Raw genomic sequence first — 15,070 nt, 5'->3', positions numbered from 1 at the left:
TGGAGGTATAAGCATTTCTCATTTGAATAAAACGTAAGTTAAGCCTTTGTACAGTACTTCATTGAGCAGAATAACGTGGTTATTAAAATTGACGTCACTTCTCTTAATTCCCTTGCTGTGACTAAATGGCCAGTAGCGAGGTGTGGCTTTTGTGTTAGCAAATACAGCAGAAACTTCATACTGGTAGGAACCTCCTGGTTACACCAGCCCACAGGGGATTATTGTGTCCATCGTGCAGGGAGGGGCTGGGTGGGGAGGGTGGGCCTGGGTGGGGAGGGGAGGGTGGGGAGCGGCTGGGTGGGGGGCTGGGTGGGGAGGGTGGGGCTGGGAGGGGAGGGTGGGGAGGGGCTGGGTGGGCAGGGTTGGGGTGGGAGGGGTGGGGCTGGGTGTGGAGGGGCTGGTCACCCCGTGGTGCCCTTATAAAGCTCAACGTTTAACCTACTCACGCCGGCTTGTGCCCGCCCTCACAGTCGGGCATATTTGCGGAATACACCACGCAGCCGTTGACCCTGGCCATTGACCGAGCAACCCAACGTTCCTACCAGCTCCCTCCGCAGGAATGTGTTACAGCATCCCACCCACTGAGCTAAACCGCGTTTGGGGGTTTATGTGACGCTTACATCTGCACTCATTCCATCCACCCCCAGCAACTACTTTAGCCCAAAAAAAGTGCCGCCATTCATCATAATATTGTGGCAGCAGTTATCTTGATGCAAAGAGAGACAGCACTTGTCACACTTATCCACCGTAAAACATAAATGCAGATGGGGAGTGTTTCACGGCAGCGGGAGGCGGAAATTTCGCTGACTCATCGCCACAACCGAATCTAATTTATTTTAAGTGACCTTACCATCGTCCATCCATCTAAACGGCTGATGGGCTACAGTTGAAACAAAGGACGAACGATTATACTCATTGCAGCAAATGAGGAATAGTGGCTAAGCAAGGATCTCGTGAAATGCTAAACAGTGGGTGTGGCATTCTTGGGTCTTTCGGTAAAGTCACGTAGATAGGTTCAAATAAAATAACAAAAAAATTACACAAAAATACGACGTTTCGATCACAACACAAGCGATCGTCATCACTTGTGTTGCCGTCGAAATTTCGTAGTTTTTTGTTGTTATTTTTTTTTATTTTCTTTGAACCTATCTACGTGACTTTACCGAAAGACCCAATAATATGAATTCCTGCAGTCACGAAAGCTTTAAGTCAAGTAGGTGTGGGTGTTGTGCAGCTAAATAAATAAATAACGGCTGCCCCTTTCGCTTTTCTCTAAATGCACATCTGATAGTCTCTGATTAATTAATGTGCTGTGGCTAAGTGGCCGTTAAAGAAATCGGGTCACAAATGTACTGCCGGGTCCAGTCTGGAAAACTGGGTTAACTAAGAAGCGTATTGATTTAGCATGACAAAAAAAATCCTCTAATTTGGTTATTTAAATTGAATCGAGCCACACGTTGCTTCGTGCTGTGTGTGTGGAAGGTCTAAAAAGGAAAAGTGTGGATTTATTTGAACCATATTGCTCTTTGCCTGGAGTACAACACTGTGCCCCTTGTTCAAATGTGTCTTTTGCTCGTAAATGTAGAGTGTGACACTTCTTCTTTCGTACGGCTGCTGATGTAGATGCAGAGTAACGACTACAATGCCACATTCAGGTGGTCAAGCCTAGATAACCGTGTCAAGAGCAGCGGAGTGTATCGCTGTATTGTCTCTTTCGTATTTGTGGATCGGGGGAATTGCGTTATATGTTGTATGGTCTGTTCTGGATGACCACAGTCGCATACTTTTTAATGAATACGTAATGGTCTCATCGATAAAACCAATATGTTTTTAAGGTTATACTAGTTGCTCGTTCTTCATCATAACAAACAACATGTTGGTAAAATCGATGTGTTGGTAAACCTCGGAAAAGATTGCCACAAGCATTGTTAATAATGTAAGTGAATATGGAACCCTACATTATAACTGTTGGCATAGTTTAATCAGCACGCCAACAACATCCTCAATGCTATTTAGAGCAATGTGGGATCTTAACAGCAACAATCAGCTCCGCCGACTTGACTTCCTCTCCCCCAAAAGGTAGCTGTTGAGAGTATAAGAGATTATTACTTTCGGCTTTAAAAAAAATAAAATTGCTGAGGCTCGTTATAAACACATTTTCTTTACATATTGTTGATTTTGTTTCACCATATTCTTACGGGAGAGCTGCCATGCTGATTCCTGTAATAATTTTACGGTGCGCAATGTTTTGTTCGTATTCAACACAAATACACTTGCACAGAATGCATTCGGGGAAGACAAGGCTGGAAAACTCTGCAGCAAAGCTGCAAGACAAATTGACCTACGCTCGGCGGTGTACATGCAATACCCACCCATTCACATCTCACGGTACAAATTGGCAATGTTGAGAAATATCTGACCAAATAAATAACTTCAGTGAAAAAAACACGACAGTATTTAAATACTGTACTATACTTAACCTAATAGCCAAATCACCCAAAATGTGCCTGATATCGTCATATATCGCAAGGTAAGCAGGTTTGAGGCTGGGAATGTGCTTAGATGGGTGGCCACAATGCACAACTGGTGTTTTAAACTGTGGGTTATATAATGGGGAGCAGGGGGCAGTGTAAAAATAAATCCATGATTGGACTGTACTTCTATACTGCCGCCCCTTCCCCATGGGTCAAGGAGTGTTCTCGTTAAATGTCGAAATGCTCATGAGAAGGAGGAGGTCACGTAATTTTATCCGCATCAGTGTCCGTAAAATAACAGGAATTCGTTCCGCAATACCGGATGGGGAAAAAACATGCAGATCGTCACGGATAATAGGAAGAATAGAGGTATAAATGATAGGCGTTTTCACGGACCCTTTAGGTGCTGTAGATAATAGCAGTTGGGGATGGTAACATGGCCACAGAATAAGAGTTCTCCTGTAATCTTAAATGCACATCTGTGCCTCAAAACCATCCCATTAAGATGATGTTAATGTCTTAGGTGAAACTGTAGTGGTCCGATGGCAATTTCTTCATGAACATTTTATTTGGCTATTTATTGTGCTAAATATACAATACAGATTTTCTTTAAAATAGGCATATCTATACATTATGTAGATTTTGGCATTACGAAGCCACTGTGTTTGAAAGAAGCCAAGAATAAAATTGAAACGCTTGGCCTACACGGACTAAATTACTCGCCATCAATCTACCACACTCAATTATTATTTGCAGATAGTTCCCGTGGAGTCAACACCTTTTTTAGTCAAGCATTTACCCACCACGTGACGGACTGCCGACGTCTATATATAAATGGCTGATCCAGGCAACGATAGGTATTGTGGATACACACATGCATGTTTGTCGACAGTGCGGAGGGGAGCAGGGGGTTGATGCAACACTCACCCCACACATGATGCGGGAGGGAAGCACGAGAGTGGCATTGCCTCGGGGCGAGGCGCTTGACTCCCCCGCGTCCCCCGCTGCCGTGTCCGTGTCGGTGTCCGTCTTCGAGTCCATCCCCGAGTCCAGCTCATCGGCAGTGCCACCTGAGGATTTACGGTCATCCCCCCCCCCCCCACATTTTTGTAAGACATCCCACACACCAAAGCCAATCGTCGTGAATCGTCGCAAAAGGTAATTTGCTCGCTCACGCTGCTGCTGGCAAAAAGCCCACCGCTACAGCAAGATTTGAGAGCACGTCTAGAGGGTATTTTGGCTTAATACTTCCAAGCCAATGCAGACTTGAAATAATCTAATGATCTGCAATTGCTCGCTCATGCCTTTGCTGGCGGAAGGCCTTTCACTAGAGGCCCTCCACTCTAGAGAGTGTCTGGCCTGCTCTTCCACACTAGTCAGACATCTTGGAAAGAGGTGGGAGTACCCACGCTTTGCCCCACCACAGGCAACCTGCCGGTCCACTTACCGTAGTGTGCCCATTGACACTGCTGGGTGGACAGAGGTGGGGTTTTTGTTTTGCCTGCCGCACCGGGAGATTGACCGGCGAGCAATGGATTGCAAGTTCAGTGTGCAAGGGGTTACACCATGGTAGCAGCATCCCCAATAATAATGATCAATTCTCAGTTTAGTGATGGGTGCTGGATTTGCCAGGCTGATGCCAGTCTCCATCTTTGCGTAACTATAATAATAATCATGTTATGCATAACAGGAACAAACACGCAAAGTAAACAATCTAGGTCTTTGCTATCCTGCAATGTTGTTTTCAAAACGATGCATCATAGAACCTGCCCCATATCTTGATGTAATCCAGGTTGCTCCTGAAAAAGAAGCAATGTTTCACGTGTCTCCTGGACATCTGTGAAACTACTGTACATCTGTGAAACTACAGTGAAAAGAGCTTTTTAGCTCATCGGGTTCCTCCAGTATAAATAAAGATTCTGATTCTGTCTCAATGGGTGTATTTCATCTGCTGGTTAAATGAAGGATATTTTCTTATCATGCATTCTGCTCTGTAGTACAGCATTCTGTGTAATTAAATTAATAAATTGGCTTCTGCCTTGTATTATCATGTAGCCATACACGTTATTCTCCACTTCACTGCATATTGAGTTTTGATACAATGGAGTTTGTTTTGTTTTCTAGGGCCGCTTTATTTAAAGGAAGTGCTCTCACTAATAACATTTGGTAAAATAGCATTAATTTGTTTAGCGAGGTTAAAATCTGTCGGTTTAATGAGGGAGATTCCCCCATCAGTTTCCCTCCCGGTAACAAACATGTGTTTGGAAGCCAGTGAGTGAGGAATAATCCAAAAACCCAGTCGACATTAGACCCTGACTCTCAGTGGCGTTAAGCCCAATTGGGTATAGTTCTCACGTAATGAAAATCGGTATTAAGATCTGGCAGTGCCAGTCCTGACGAGCTTTAGAATTAGGTAATATCATAACTTTGCCCCGTGGGAGCTTAGGGTACCCTAAAAAAGAAGATACCTTAGACTTGAGCTGCCTACAAAAGCAGTCTGTTATCTGAACTGGGATCGTCGGAGAAATCAACAGTAGTTACGGCAAAATATTCATCATTATGACATTAATGTGACTAATTCATGTAAGTGGAAATGAGTTCCAGGCAGGAGTCCTCTTGATTTCCATTAAGACTGATAAATATTGTTATAAATCTGTAAAGGTTTTTTAGTAATTCGAAACCAATTTATTTTACACCACATTCACCACAATAAGGGTCGTAAGTTGGGGTTAAGCTGAGGAGATAAAGGGGTCAGAGGTCTTTTATTCTGACTTATTCACACTATGTTTAATTATTTTACCAGGTAAGACTCACTGAGCTATATATAATGTTTTCAGAAGCTACCTGGCCACAAATGATAGCTGAAAGAAGTAGCTTATCACGTGTAAATTAACAGCAGCCAAATACTCTAAACGCATGTTTATAGATGTGGAAGGAAAAACCAGAGAGAAATCCACATGACCACAGGGAGATCATGCAAACTACAAATATATAGGTCTCAGGGTTGGGATTGAACCCACGACCTCCTGCATACCAGGTGAGGGCGTTAACATCTAGGCATCTCTGGCTCTGTAACTGCCATGAGGAGATCATCGATGTAGAGACATTAAGGCTAATTCCATGAATGTCTTCATTAGAGTGGAAGGTGATGGTCGGTGGCTCGCCTTACATCACATTTCTCAAATTTGCTTTATGTCAGAGTTCTTCGAATGGTACATGTTTTTGTTAATATTTCTGGAACTGAAGATTTCTTTTTGGATGATTTCGCAAATATTTGTCGAGTCTGGTTCCTCAAGAAGGTCATTTAGTCTACAATTTTGGATCCAACATGGAAGACCTCTGCCAGTCAGAGCGGTTATGTCATCCTCTAAATCTCCGGGTGGCCACCAAGGAGCCTTAAGTCAGCAATTGATCCAATCAAAGTTTCAATTTCCTGACCTCTCTTAGCATTACTTCACCGGATGTGTTTTGCATCACTCATGTATTCCCTGGAGTCCAGTTGCCATCGTGTCCATTGCCCATTCTCTTTTTTTGACTGTACCCCAATTGATTTAAACCTCCCCCTCAGGGGGGAGGGGGGCTTGAGAGTATCCCAAACAATATTCTGCGGAACTGGGGAATTTGAAGTCCGGGAGATCTCACAAAAATGTTTTAGGTTTCTTCCATAATGAGATCAAGTACCTCTGGCTTCTGCGGTGAACAGCAATCCAATTGGCACAATTGAAGCGGAAGAAATTCCGAATTCGGGAAGATATTTAATGCAATCTGTGCATGATATTTGTATTATTATTGATATTTGTATTAGTTTGAATAGGATTCTCAATCAGATTTAAGGGATCTGAAAATACCTATTCTGGAAACTGTTCTGTGGGCTCTGGAGAAGTGTGTGTGAAATCCATACTCGTTGGGATAAAGTGTTCTCAAGGGATATGTAATTGAATTTGCCGGGGAATTGTGTTAATTGATCTCTGAGCAAACATTCCATTGCTCTTTTTTGGCTTGGAATCTTGATTAAAATAATGGGGAAATGAACAAATTCCAGTCCCCTCCAATGATTAAGTTGTCTCGCGAGTGTTGATGGAGGAGGCGAGTGATTTCTTTTAGAATGGCAATGCCAACAGGAGAGGGGGCGGGTTGCAAATATTTACCAGAGAAAATTTGGAGCCATGCACGGGGCCTTCTATCAATATAAACCATCACTGACGATCTATGCATAAAGAGTCCATTTGAAATCAACTCGTCCATAGATGTGAGACTCCAAAATCATGGCTAGCTAGAGATGGATATATGGGAGATAGGGAGAGGGACAATGATAAGGCACTGATCTGAATATGGAAGCAGGTAATCTATAATGACGTGGGATGAAGGTGATGATTAGTCTGCAGACAGTGGCGGAGGGAGCACTGGAGAGAATATTCGGCCTGGATTGAGCAGAGCAGATGATCATTGTGGTAAGGGGATACAGCAATGACGGAGGGACGAGAGTTTTGAGGATATAACTAAAATGTCCAAGTTGTTTGTAGGATGAAGATCACACGTGTCTTTGTGGTGGCCATTGGAGCTAGTTTATGGTTTCATCAGGCATTCTGCAGTAATGTCGACTGTTCTAAAATTCTAAAATCTCAGCCACTGTGGAAATGGATCAGACTGTTAATCGTTTATAAAACGATCAGCATAACCTTACATCATCTGCTTTCTTTAAACCTCTTAACTGCAGCTTTCATAAAATGTGTTTGCATAATTGAAAACTATATATATTATATATTGTACCCAATGAAGCTTATATTTACATTATTGATTCCATCTAAGTCCACTGTACGCAGTTCACCCCACCGTACTAGGCAATTGGAAAATGGCCCTGTTCATGACTGCCTGGTGTTTCAATAGGGCCAACATCATCTTCTAAAGTAAGGTACACGCAAGGAAAATAGCAGACTGATAGTAGCATTTATCACTGGAAACAAAAACTTACTTTAGCGAAAATACCACCCCCACCCACTGAATTCACCCTAGAATACAAGAGGACATGCTGAAATATGTGCAAACAATGCGCTCATGAAATACGTGCACACACTGATGCGCGTGTTGCATATGTGCTCGCACACAGACACCCACACCACGATGGCATACGACCCATTGTGGCTCGTTGTTTTTTCATCACACTCTCTCCCCGTTAAAATTCTGGCGGCTGGGCCAAAGACTCACAGGGTCATTACTCAACATCCTCCTCTACTCCCACACACAACCCCACACGCCAAAGTCAAATTACGTCAACAAATGGCATTAAAGTGTGCGTGTGTGCGTTCTTCGCGTCTTTGTTTTACAACAATGCAACCTGATATCCACTTAATTGGTGTAATTGGCCAAAACACATTGCGATGCATGTCTTGGGTGCATTAATATATATTCTAGAAATAAATAACACATTGGAAAACGGCACCTCGAAATGTGTCATTGTGAATCTTATTTGTTTTGTTTTCCTGCAAAGTGCATTTCTCCACTGCATTGCAATGTTACATAATAATGAAATATAGAGGTGCAGACCTGCAATTGCTTGCTCACACCACTGCGGACGGAGAGGTGTTCACGCAAGCGGGCTCAAGAGAAGCCCTCGAGCAGGGATTTTAGCCCTCTCCTCCACACTGGCCAGATAGAAGTAGCCACGCTTCATCCCACCACACAAATATAACGTGGCATGTCAATTTATATTGCTAAGTGGACAGAGGTGGGAGGATTTTCGAAAAACAACTTTCACCATTGTTTCAACTGCAGTACTGAGAGAACAATCTGCGAACCTCTGGATTGTAAGTCCAGTCTGCTAATTATTACACCGGGGCAGCGTCCCTGAAATGAAGTATGCAACAATAAGTCAAGGCTTGTTTGTAAAATATAACTACAAATATGCACATTCTATAATAATTTATAGAATCTGAAAATTAAATGTATGTAATGCGGTACCCATTGACCTGTGCTATTTGATGGTGTAAATTATCCTAAACTGTTTAAAGGTGTGGTAAGTAAACTTAGACCTTCAACACGTAGGCTTTCGCGACCAATATCATCCATAATACAAGTTTTTTGGGTTAGATCGCGTACATATATAAATGTCTCATTAAACCCGCCACCACCCGACACAGCCAACTCGTAAGGGTTGTTACGTAAATGGAACATGCCAATTCATCACTAGTACAGCACACCGGTGTGTTGGAGAGCCAAGCCACAACATTTACAATCTGAGTACGACGTTTCTGCAGTAATTACAACTAGCTTCATCAGGCAACAGCCAGATTTGGAGAGAAGTCCACCTGTTTCGTTTCATGGTGGGGGGGGGGGGGATTAATTAATCAACGTACATTATGCATGTGCATTATGCAAGCCCTTTGATCTTGTCCTTCCTGTCTATTGTGTGTACTAAAATAGCCGTACCAATAGTAATTCCTATTGAAGTATGGTGACCTGTATAGGCATGCATTTAAACAATGTATTATTTGATGATTCGCTTCCAAGCAGCACTAAGTCGGTAGCTATCCGAACGGTTAAAATTATTTTTATTACTTTCAATTTCGATAGATTCTCTAATTACAGTTGGCCAGTAGGAACTTGTTTTGCACAGAACTTTAACATTATCAAAATCAATTGAGTGTCCTTGTTGGCATGCATGTTCTGCTACTGCTGACAGTTGTATTTGGGAGTATTTAATATTTCGTTGGTGTTATTTTAGTCTCGTGCTGACCATTCGTCCTATTTGCCCAACAAAGCATTTGCCACACGTGCAGTTAATCCTGTACGCACATTCTGTTGATAGCTTCGGTAATACATATTTTGTACCATATATTAATTTCTGTATTTTATGTACCGTGCCAAATCTGACTCGGATGTTTTGTTTTTCCAAGCATCTGGATAGTTTATCAGTTACTCCCGCAATGTACGGTATTCTGATCGTTTTAATTACTTGGGCAGTTTCAATGCTCGTGTTATTTGATTTGGTTTTGGCATTCAATGCCCTGTTGATTTGTAAATCATTGCCACCGTTCAATATCAACGCTTCTTTAACATGTTTAATTTAACTTCTCAGACGATCACCATCTGACACTTTCTTAGCCCGATAAATGAGCGTTTTGATGAGAGCGAATTTCTGTGCGGGGTGATGGTGTGACTCTGCATTCAGATAGGCATCAGTGTCCGTTTTCTTTAGGTAAACGCTGTGCGTCATTTTACCATCAAATAATACATTGTTTAAATGCACGCCTATACAGGCCACCATAGTTTAATAGGAATTACCGTTGGTACGGCTATTTCAGTACACACAATGGACAGGAAGTAAGTACAAGATCAATGAGCTCGCATAATCCACATGCATAATGTACGTTGCTTCATTAATCACCCCCCCCCCCAACTTTGAGCAAGAAGCGCGCACAAGTGTTGTCATCACATCTACGTCTCTATATAAGGAACGAAACAGGTGGACTTCTCCACAAATCTGGCTGTCGCCTGATGAAGCTAGTTGTAATTACTGGAGAAACGGCATACTCCAACTGTAAATGTTGTGGCTTGGCTCTCCAACACACCGGTGTGCTGTACTAGTGACGAATTGGCATGTTCTGTTTACGTGAACCTTACTAATTGGCTGTATCGGGTGGTGGCGGGTTTAACGACACATTTATATATTTATGCGATCTAACCCAAAAAAACCTGTATTATAAACTTAGACCTGTGTCAAATTCCATTACCATTTGTTATATGTGAGTCGAGTTGTATATTTAAGTAAATGCAGAAGTAACTCAAACATAGTTCTGCCTGCGCCTTCGATAAAATCAGCCCAGCTGGGGCATTGGGAAGTAGGGTGTGGTGGGTAAGGCTGCCACCTTTTCCACTAAACCCGCATATTTTTCAGTCGGCCTAGGTCAGGGGTCATAAAACTTGCGGCTCCAGAGCTGCATGCAGCTATTTTAGGGACTGCAGTGCGGCTCTTGAAATTCGGGAAAATTTTATTTTCTTGTTATTTTGGTTGCTGACCCCTGACCACGGAGGTCCAGTTCACCATGGAAGTCCGGTTCACAATGGAAGTCCAGATTACCATGGGCAGGGGTCAGCAACACGTGGCTCCGGAGCCGTGTGCGCCTCTTTAAGGACTGTTTTGTGACATTATTTACGAAGGACCGTCTCGTATTCACCGCATCTTGAAATATATATATATTTTTACCGAATTCGAAAGTAAATGGCTCTTCTTCTTGTTTTGTTGCCAACCCCTGGCCTAAGTCTATCACAACTATGCAGTAAACTGTAATCGAGTTCAACACAATACCACCACCAGATCTCGGTATAAATCAATTCCTGCCACCCAAGCACAGATGCCAACACCTGGACGGGACAACCCGAAGCGTAGAGTTATGATGCACTGACCCCCTGATAATACTTGCACCCCCCCTAAATAAATATGTTATCCCAGTTGAGAACCCCTGACTTGGATGTTGGCTCACTGGGTTGTAAAGTCAGCAATGAGTTTGGGTATTTGTAGATGTGTGTTTGTCAATCCACATTGTTCAAGTGTCAGTCTACACACACACACCCATCCCATATTGACCCTTAATTCACATGGTGTGAGAACATGTAGAGTACTGCACTGTAAATTAAAGTCCAGTTGAATGAGATAATTACCCATCTTGAACACCAAACTTGAAAGATTACTTTTAGGATAGACAGTGGGCCTCCTTCCTTTTTATGCCCCTCAAACATTAAAAATGTAAGTATTTTATATACATCCTCTCAACTACATGGCCTTCTGGCAGTGCATATCTCACGTTCAAAGATTTTTTTTTCCAAGTTCAAATGTATTTTGTTAAACCAGGTGACAGCTCAAGAGCGCAGGATAGTCTCAATTGCAAGAGTGACATATCACCGAAATAACAAAACCAATTAATTAAATGACACCTCTCGACGGCCTTAAACATTCAATGTCTCACCTGGCAGAGTCATGCTTGCTTGAACAAATGGTGAGGAACTGCCAGATATTTATATAGGCTCAAATGCCATGTGGCTAATGAAATGTGTATAAATATACGTAATTTTTAAATGTGGATGGACAGATGTGGGGCCGGAGACTTATTGTCTGCTTATTTATGTTGTCACTTATGTTCCCCATCATGACGCTAAATGATTGTTTTGTGTTACTGTTAGGGTGACCAGGAAAATATTTGAGAAGTGGATTTCCCAGATACCGTACAGTTCTGTGCAATAATGCTTTTATGCAATCGCTGATTCAGTTTACACGTGCCATTAGCCACCCGACACCATCTCACCCATAACAAGGAAACCACTTTGAATCACCCATCCGTGCGACCCACACACCCTACGCACTCATATTACAACCTCACCGCACACAACACTTAAACACGCCACCACAAGTAACGCATTAAAAAATGTGAACGTTGTTATCATTCACTTGGTACACAGTTTGGCCCAGACAAAATATTTCCAAACCGTGTATAGTAGTATTGCAGTGAACTTTGGCAAGTGCCAAGGAAAGGGAAATTGAGTAATTTAGGACAGTGATAGCAGGAAATTCTCCAAATTTGACCACACTGGCATCGCAAAATCGATTAATCGTGCTCACGATGTCACAGGATATTTTACTTGGCTCACACATTGCACGCCACTGCAATTGTACGGTGTTTATGTAGCACATTATCAGTGGGCTGTTGGGCGGATGAGAGCAGACAATGTCAGATCCAAGGGGAAATGCGACACACATTTCGGTGGCTACCTAGTCAGCTTTGAGGACTTTAATACAGTACATTCAGTGGCAGCAACTTCAAGTTAAGCACAACTGAAGATGCTGGAAAGCACTTCAATACGTTTTACGAAAAAAAAAAGTGCATTCACACAAAGCCATGAACATATATGGTTTATAGGTCACAGATATTAAATGGACACATCCAAAAAGCATTCTGAGAGGCAAACAACTTGTGTGTTACCATACAAAAGCAAGAAAAAGGGTAAGCACTATACTTTATGTACAGCCAAAATCGTGCCTTCATGCAGCTTGGGAAGAGCCAGGCTGTATGGGTCTACTAATGTAGTAGTATTATTAATAATAACTAACACTGCGTGGAATACAAGGCTGCGGTTGAGGCATCACGTCAGCACGCACGAACCCGGCTCAACGCTGTGGCATGCAGGTGACGTCACCACCGAGCACGTGCCCACCCACGTACCAGCCAGCCAGCAAAACTTTTTAAAATAACCAAGTACAATGACAATTTCTATAGCGCCATAACATGGCAAGTCATTACAAGTGCGTTGAAATAAATATGCCTGTGCTCGCCAGTCACAACACTCGTGCACACTCATCCATTTTCATTCTATACACCTCCGTACATAAAACCTTGGCTGAGAATCACACATTACTGGGAACACAATACACGGTGTGACCCAGCGAATGTAATGCAATATCACGCACACGTCAACAACGTGGCTCGTGTGGATCAAGTGCTGCAGAGGCTGCAACGAAAGGTGCATTGTGATCAAGCGGCAGATGCAATGAGTTCCCATAACAGTAAGTAATAAATACAAATATCTGGCTAGCAGGAAGTAATTACGAACATCAATACAGAAATCCTCGATAAGTATGATGTCATCGACATGCACAGTTTCCGAGGCCAGTCAAATGAACGTTGTATATGAGCAAATAAAGGCACGAAAGGACAAATGTTGGTTGTAAATATGCCTGAACGGTATTGTGCACTTTCGTCACAGCTGAAAAGCCATCCCTGCTGTAACTTCGATCGCATGATACATTTGTCCACTGCGAATTGGGTCCATGCCTTATAACACCTAGGCAGGTCTCTTTAAATGCACGGTAAAAGCTTAAGGACCGCAAGAGAGCAGAGGTTATTTAAAAAACTACCGCTTTTTGCAACAACGACTTTGGGCAAAAAATGAATAAGCAACGATAATTAAATTTAAAAACCCGAGGCAAGAGAGTCTACCAATATATCGGCACAGTGCACTATCTCAAACTGTACATGCAGGTCAGTGCTGGAAAAATAAGGTAAAAATGAAGAGCCTAAAAGGATTTCAAGTTATCAAAACATTTCGTGTTCAGCGGGTAAGTACAGTACCGTATGTGCACTAGTATTGATTTTTGGGACTTTTTTTGCACAGATCCGAAGACGTGAATGGAGTGACAACACCGCTTGCCGGCGAGCATGCCCTCATCGGCCCCGCACATGTCCGCTTGGCAGCTAGCGGGCAGCTAGCGGGCAGCTGTGGGAACACCGCCGCTCCATCCCCAGTTGAGGTTGCAGACGCCACTGGATGAGGATCGCAGGTGCGACACAGGCAAGGTGACGCAATGGACACTGATGTATCACGATGCTGCTGCTATAGGGGGTAGTGGTGAAGGTCTTTTAAAATAAAATATTGCACGTATCGAGAAAAATGTCACACTAACTTCCCGTTATTTTGTTACAGCACGGTACTGTATTTTGAAGGCCCTTATTTACTTATTATTCCTGTAATCTACGAAGACTTGGGCAGGAGCCCTGCTGAAGATTCATAAATGTGCACTCGAGGAGTTTTCTTCATAATATCCGCAAAAAAACAATCCTCTTATCCACAAATGGAATGAATTTGCCATGCCACAGTAATCATGGACAGGGGGTTACTTTATTGCAATGTACGGCATCATGCGTTGTATCTTGCATCTCCGGCAGCATCAGTGCTAACTGGAGATGACAGTGGATCTGACACCCTCGAGGGTGTCAAACATAGCCAAAGGGGCCGTCCATAAATGACATCACACACCTAGGGGGGGGGGGGGGTCAGTCATTTGTGACGATGTGTGACGAGGGGTTTGAGAAATTTGATGTCACATCAAAATGCGCAACTTTAAATAAATATAGACAACACGTTCTACTTAATTAAATAGACTTTTTAATAAATGTTTTCTCCTACAACATCAAAGTGCAGCGGCACATTAAATACGCACTACAATGACAATAGTTTAAAGCGATTTGAAGCATGTTTTTTTTGGGGGGGGGGGGGGGCAGAGCTTTGTGACGTCATATATGAGGGGGGGTCTGACTTTTGTGACGCCGTGTGACGAGGGGGGGGGGTCAAAAATCGTCAAAAATCGTGTGACGTCATTTATTGACGGCCCCAAACAGCATTAATTTCATCATCATTCATCATCATCAATGTCTTCATCATCATCCATTTTCTTCCATCACTGCCTTCATCACAATCATCATTGTCCCACAGCTGTTTGCGCAATCATCCTTGAATATATCCTCCCACCATGTGGGTACAGTACAGTTTACGACAGTGTTTATCTCCCACATAGTCACTGACCTATGGATGCCACTCCAATACTTATCTCACCCAATAAGCCATCTTAGCGGCAGTGACAGGCGGCAGTGACAGAGGATCATCGCTCCATCTTCGTCTTCTTCACCGTCATCTATCATTGATGGCCTGCCAATGGCGGCTGGGGACGGGTTATATTCGTGAATCGTCATTGTCATCTCGCACCTCCGGATTATCACGGTTGGCTACGTACGATGCGAAAGAAGTTCAACATACGTACATGTATCTCT

The 15,070-nt window shown here is 43.0% G+C and overlaps 1 protein-coding gene across 5 annotated transcripts in view; it reads right to left on the bottom strand.

Annotated features, from left to right (window-relative positions):
• LOC144720623 (phosphoinositide 3-kinase adapter protein 1-like) overlaps window positions 1–15,070 on the bottom strand; it is a 165,115-nt gene that overhangs the window by 116,817 nt on the left and 33,228 nt on the right. For all 5 annotated transcript variants that reach the window (XM_078597496.1, XM_078597495.1, XM_078597497.1 and 2 more), the window contains exon 4: window positions 3,402–3,544. In XM_078597496.1, coding sequence (XP_078453622.1) covers window positions 3,402–3,544 — 143 coding nt within the window. The remainder of the gene's footprint in view (window positions 1–3,401; window positions 3,545–15,070) is intronic.

The sequence above is a fragment of the Lampetra planeri genome, chromosome 9 (genome assembly GCF_965212315.1).
Source record: "Lampetra planeri chromosome 9, kcLamPlan1.2.h2, whole genome shotgun sequence".
NCBI lineage: Eukaryota > Metazoa > Chordata > Hyperoartia > Petromyzontiformes > Petromyzontidae > Lampetra > Lampetra planeri.
Note: the sequence above shows the minus strand (reverse complement) of the source record. Positions and strands in the feature narration are given on the sequence as shown.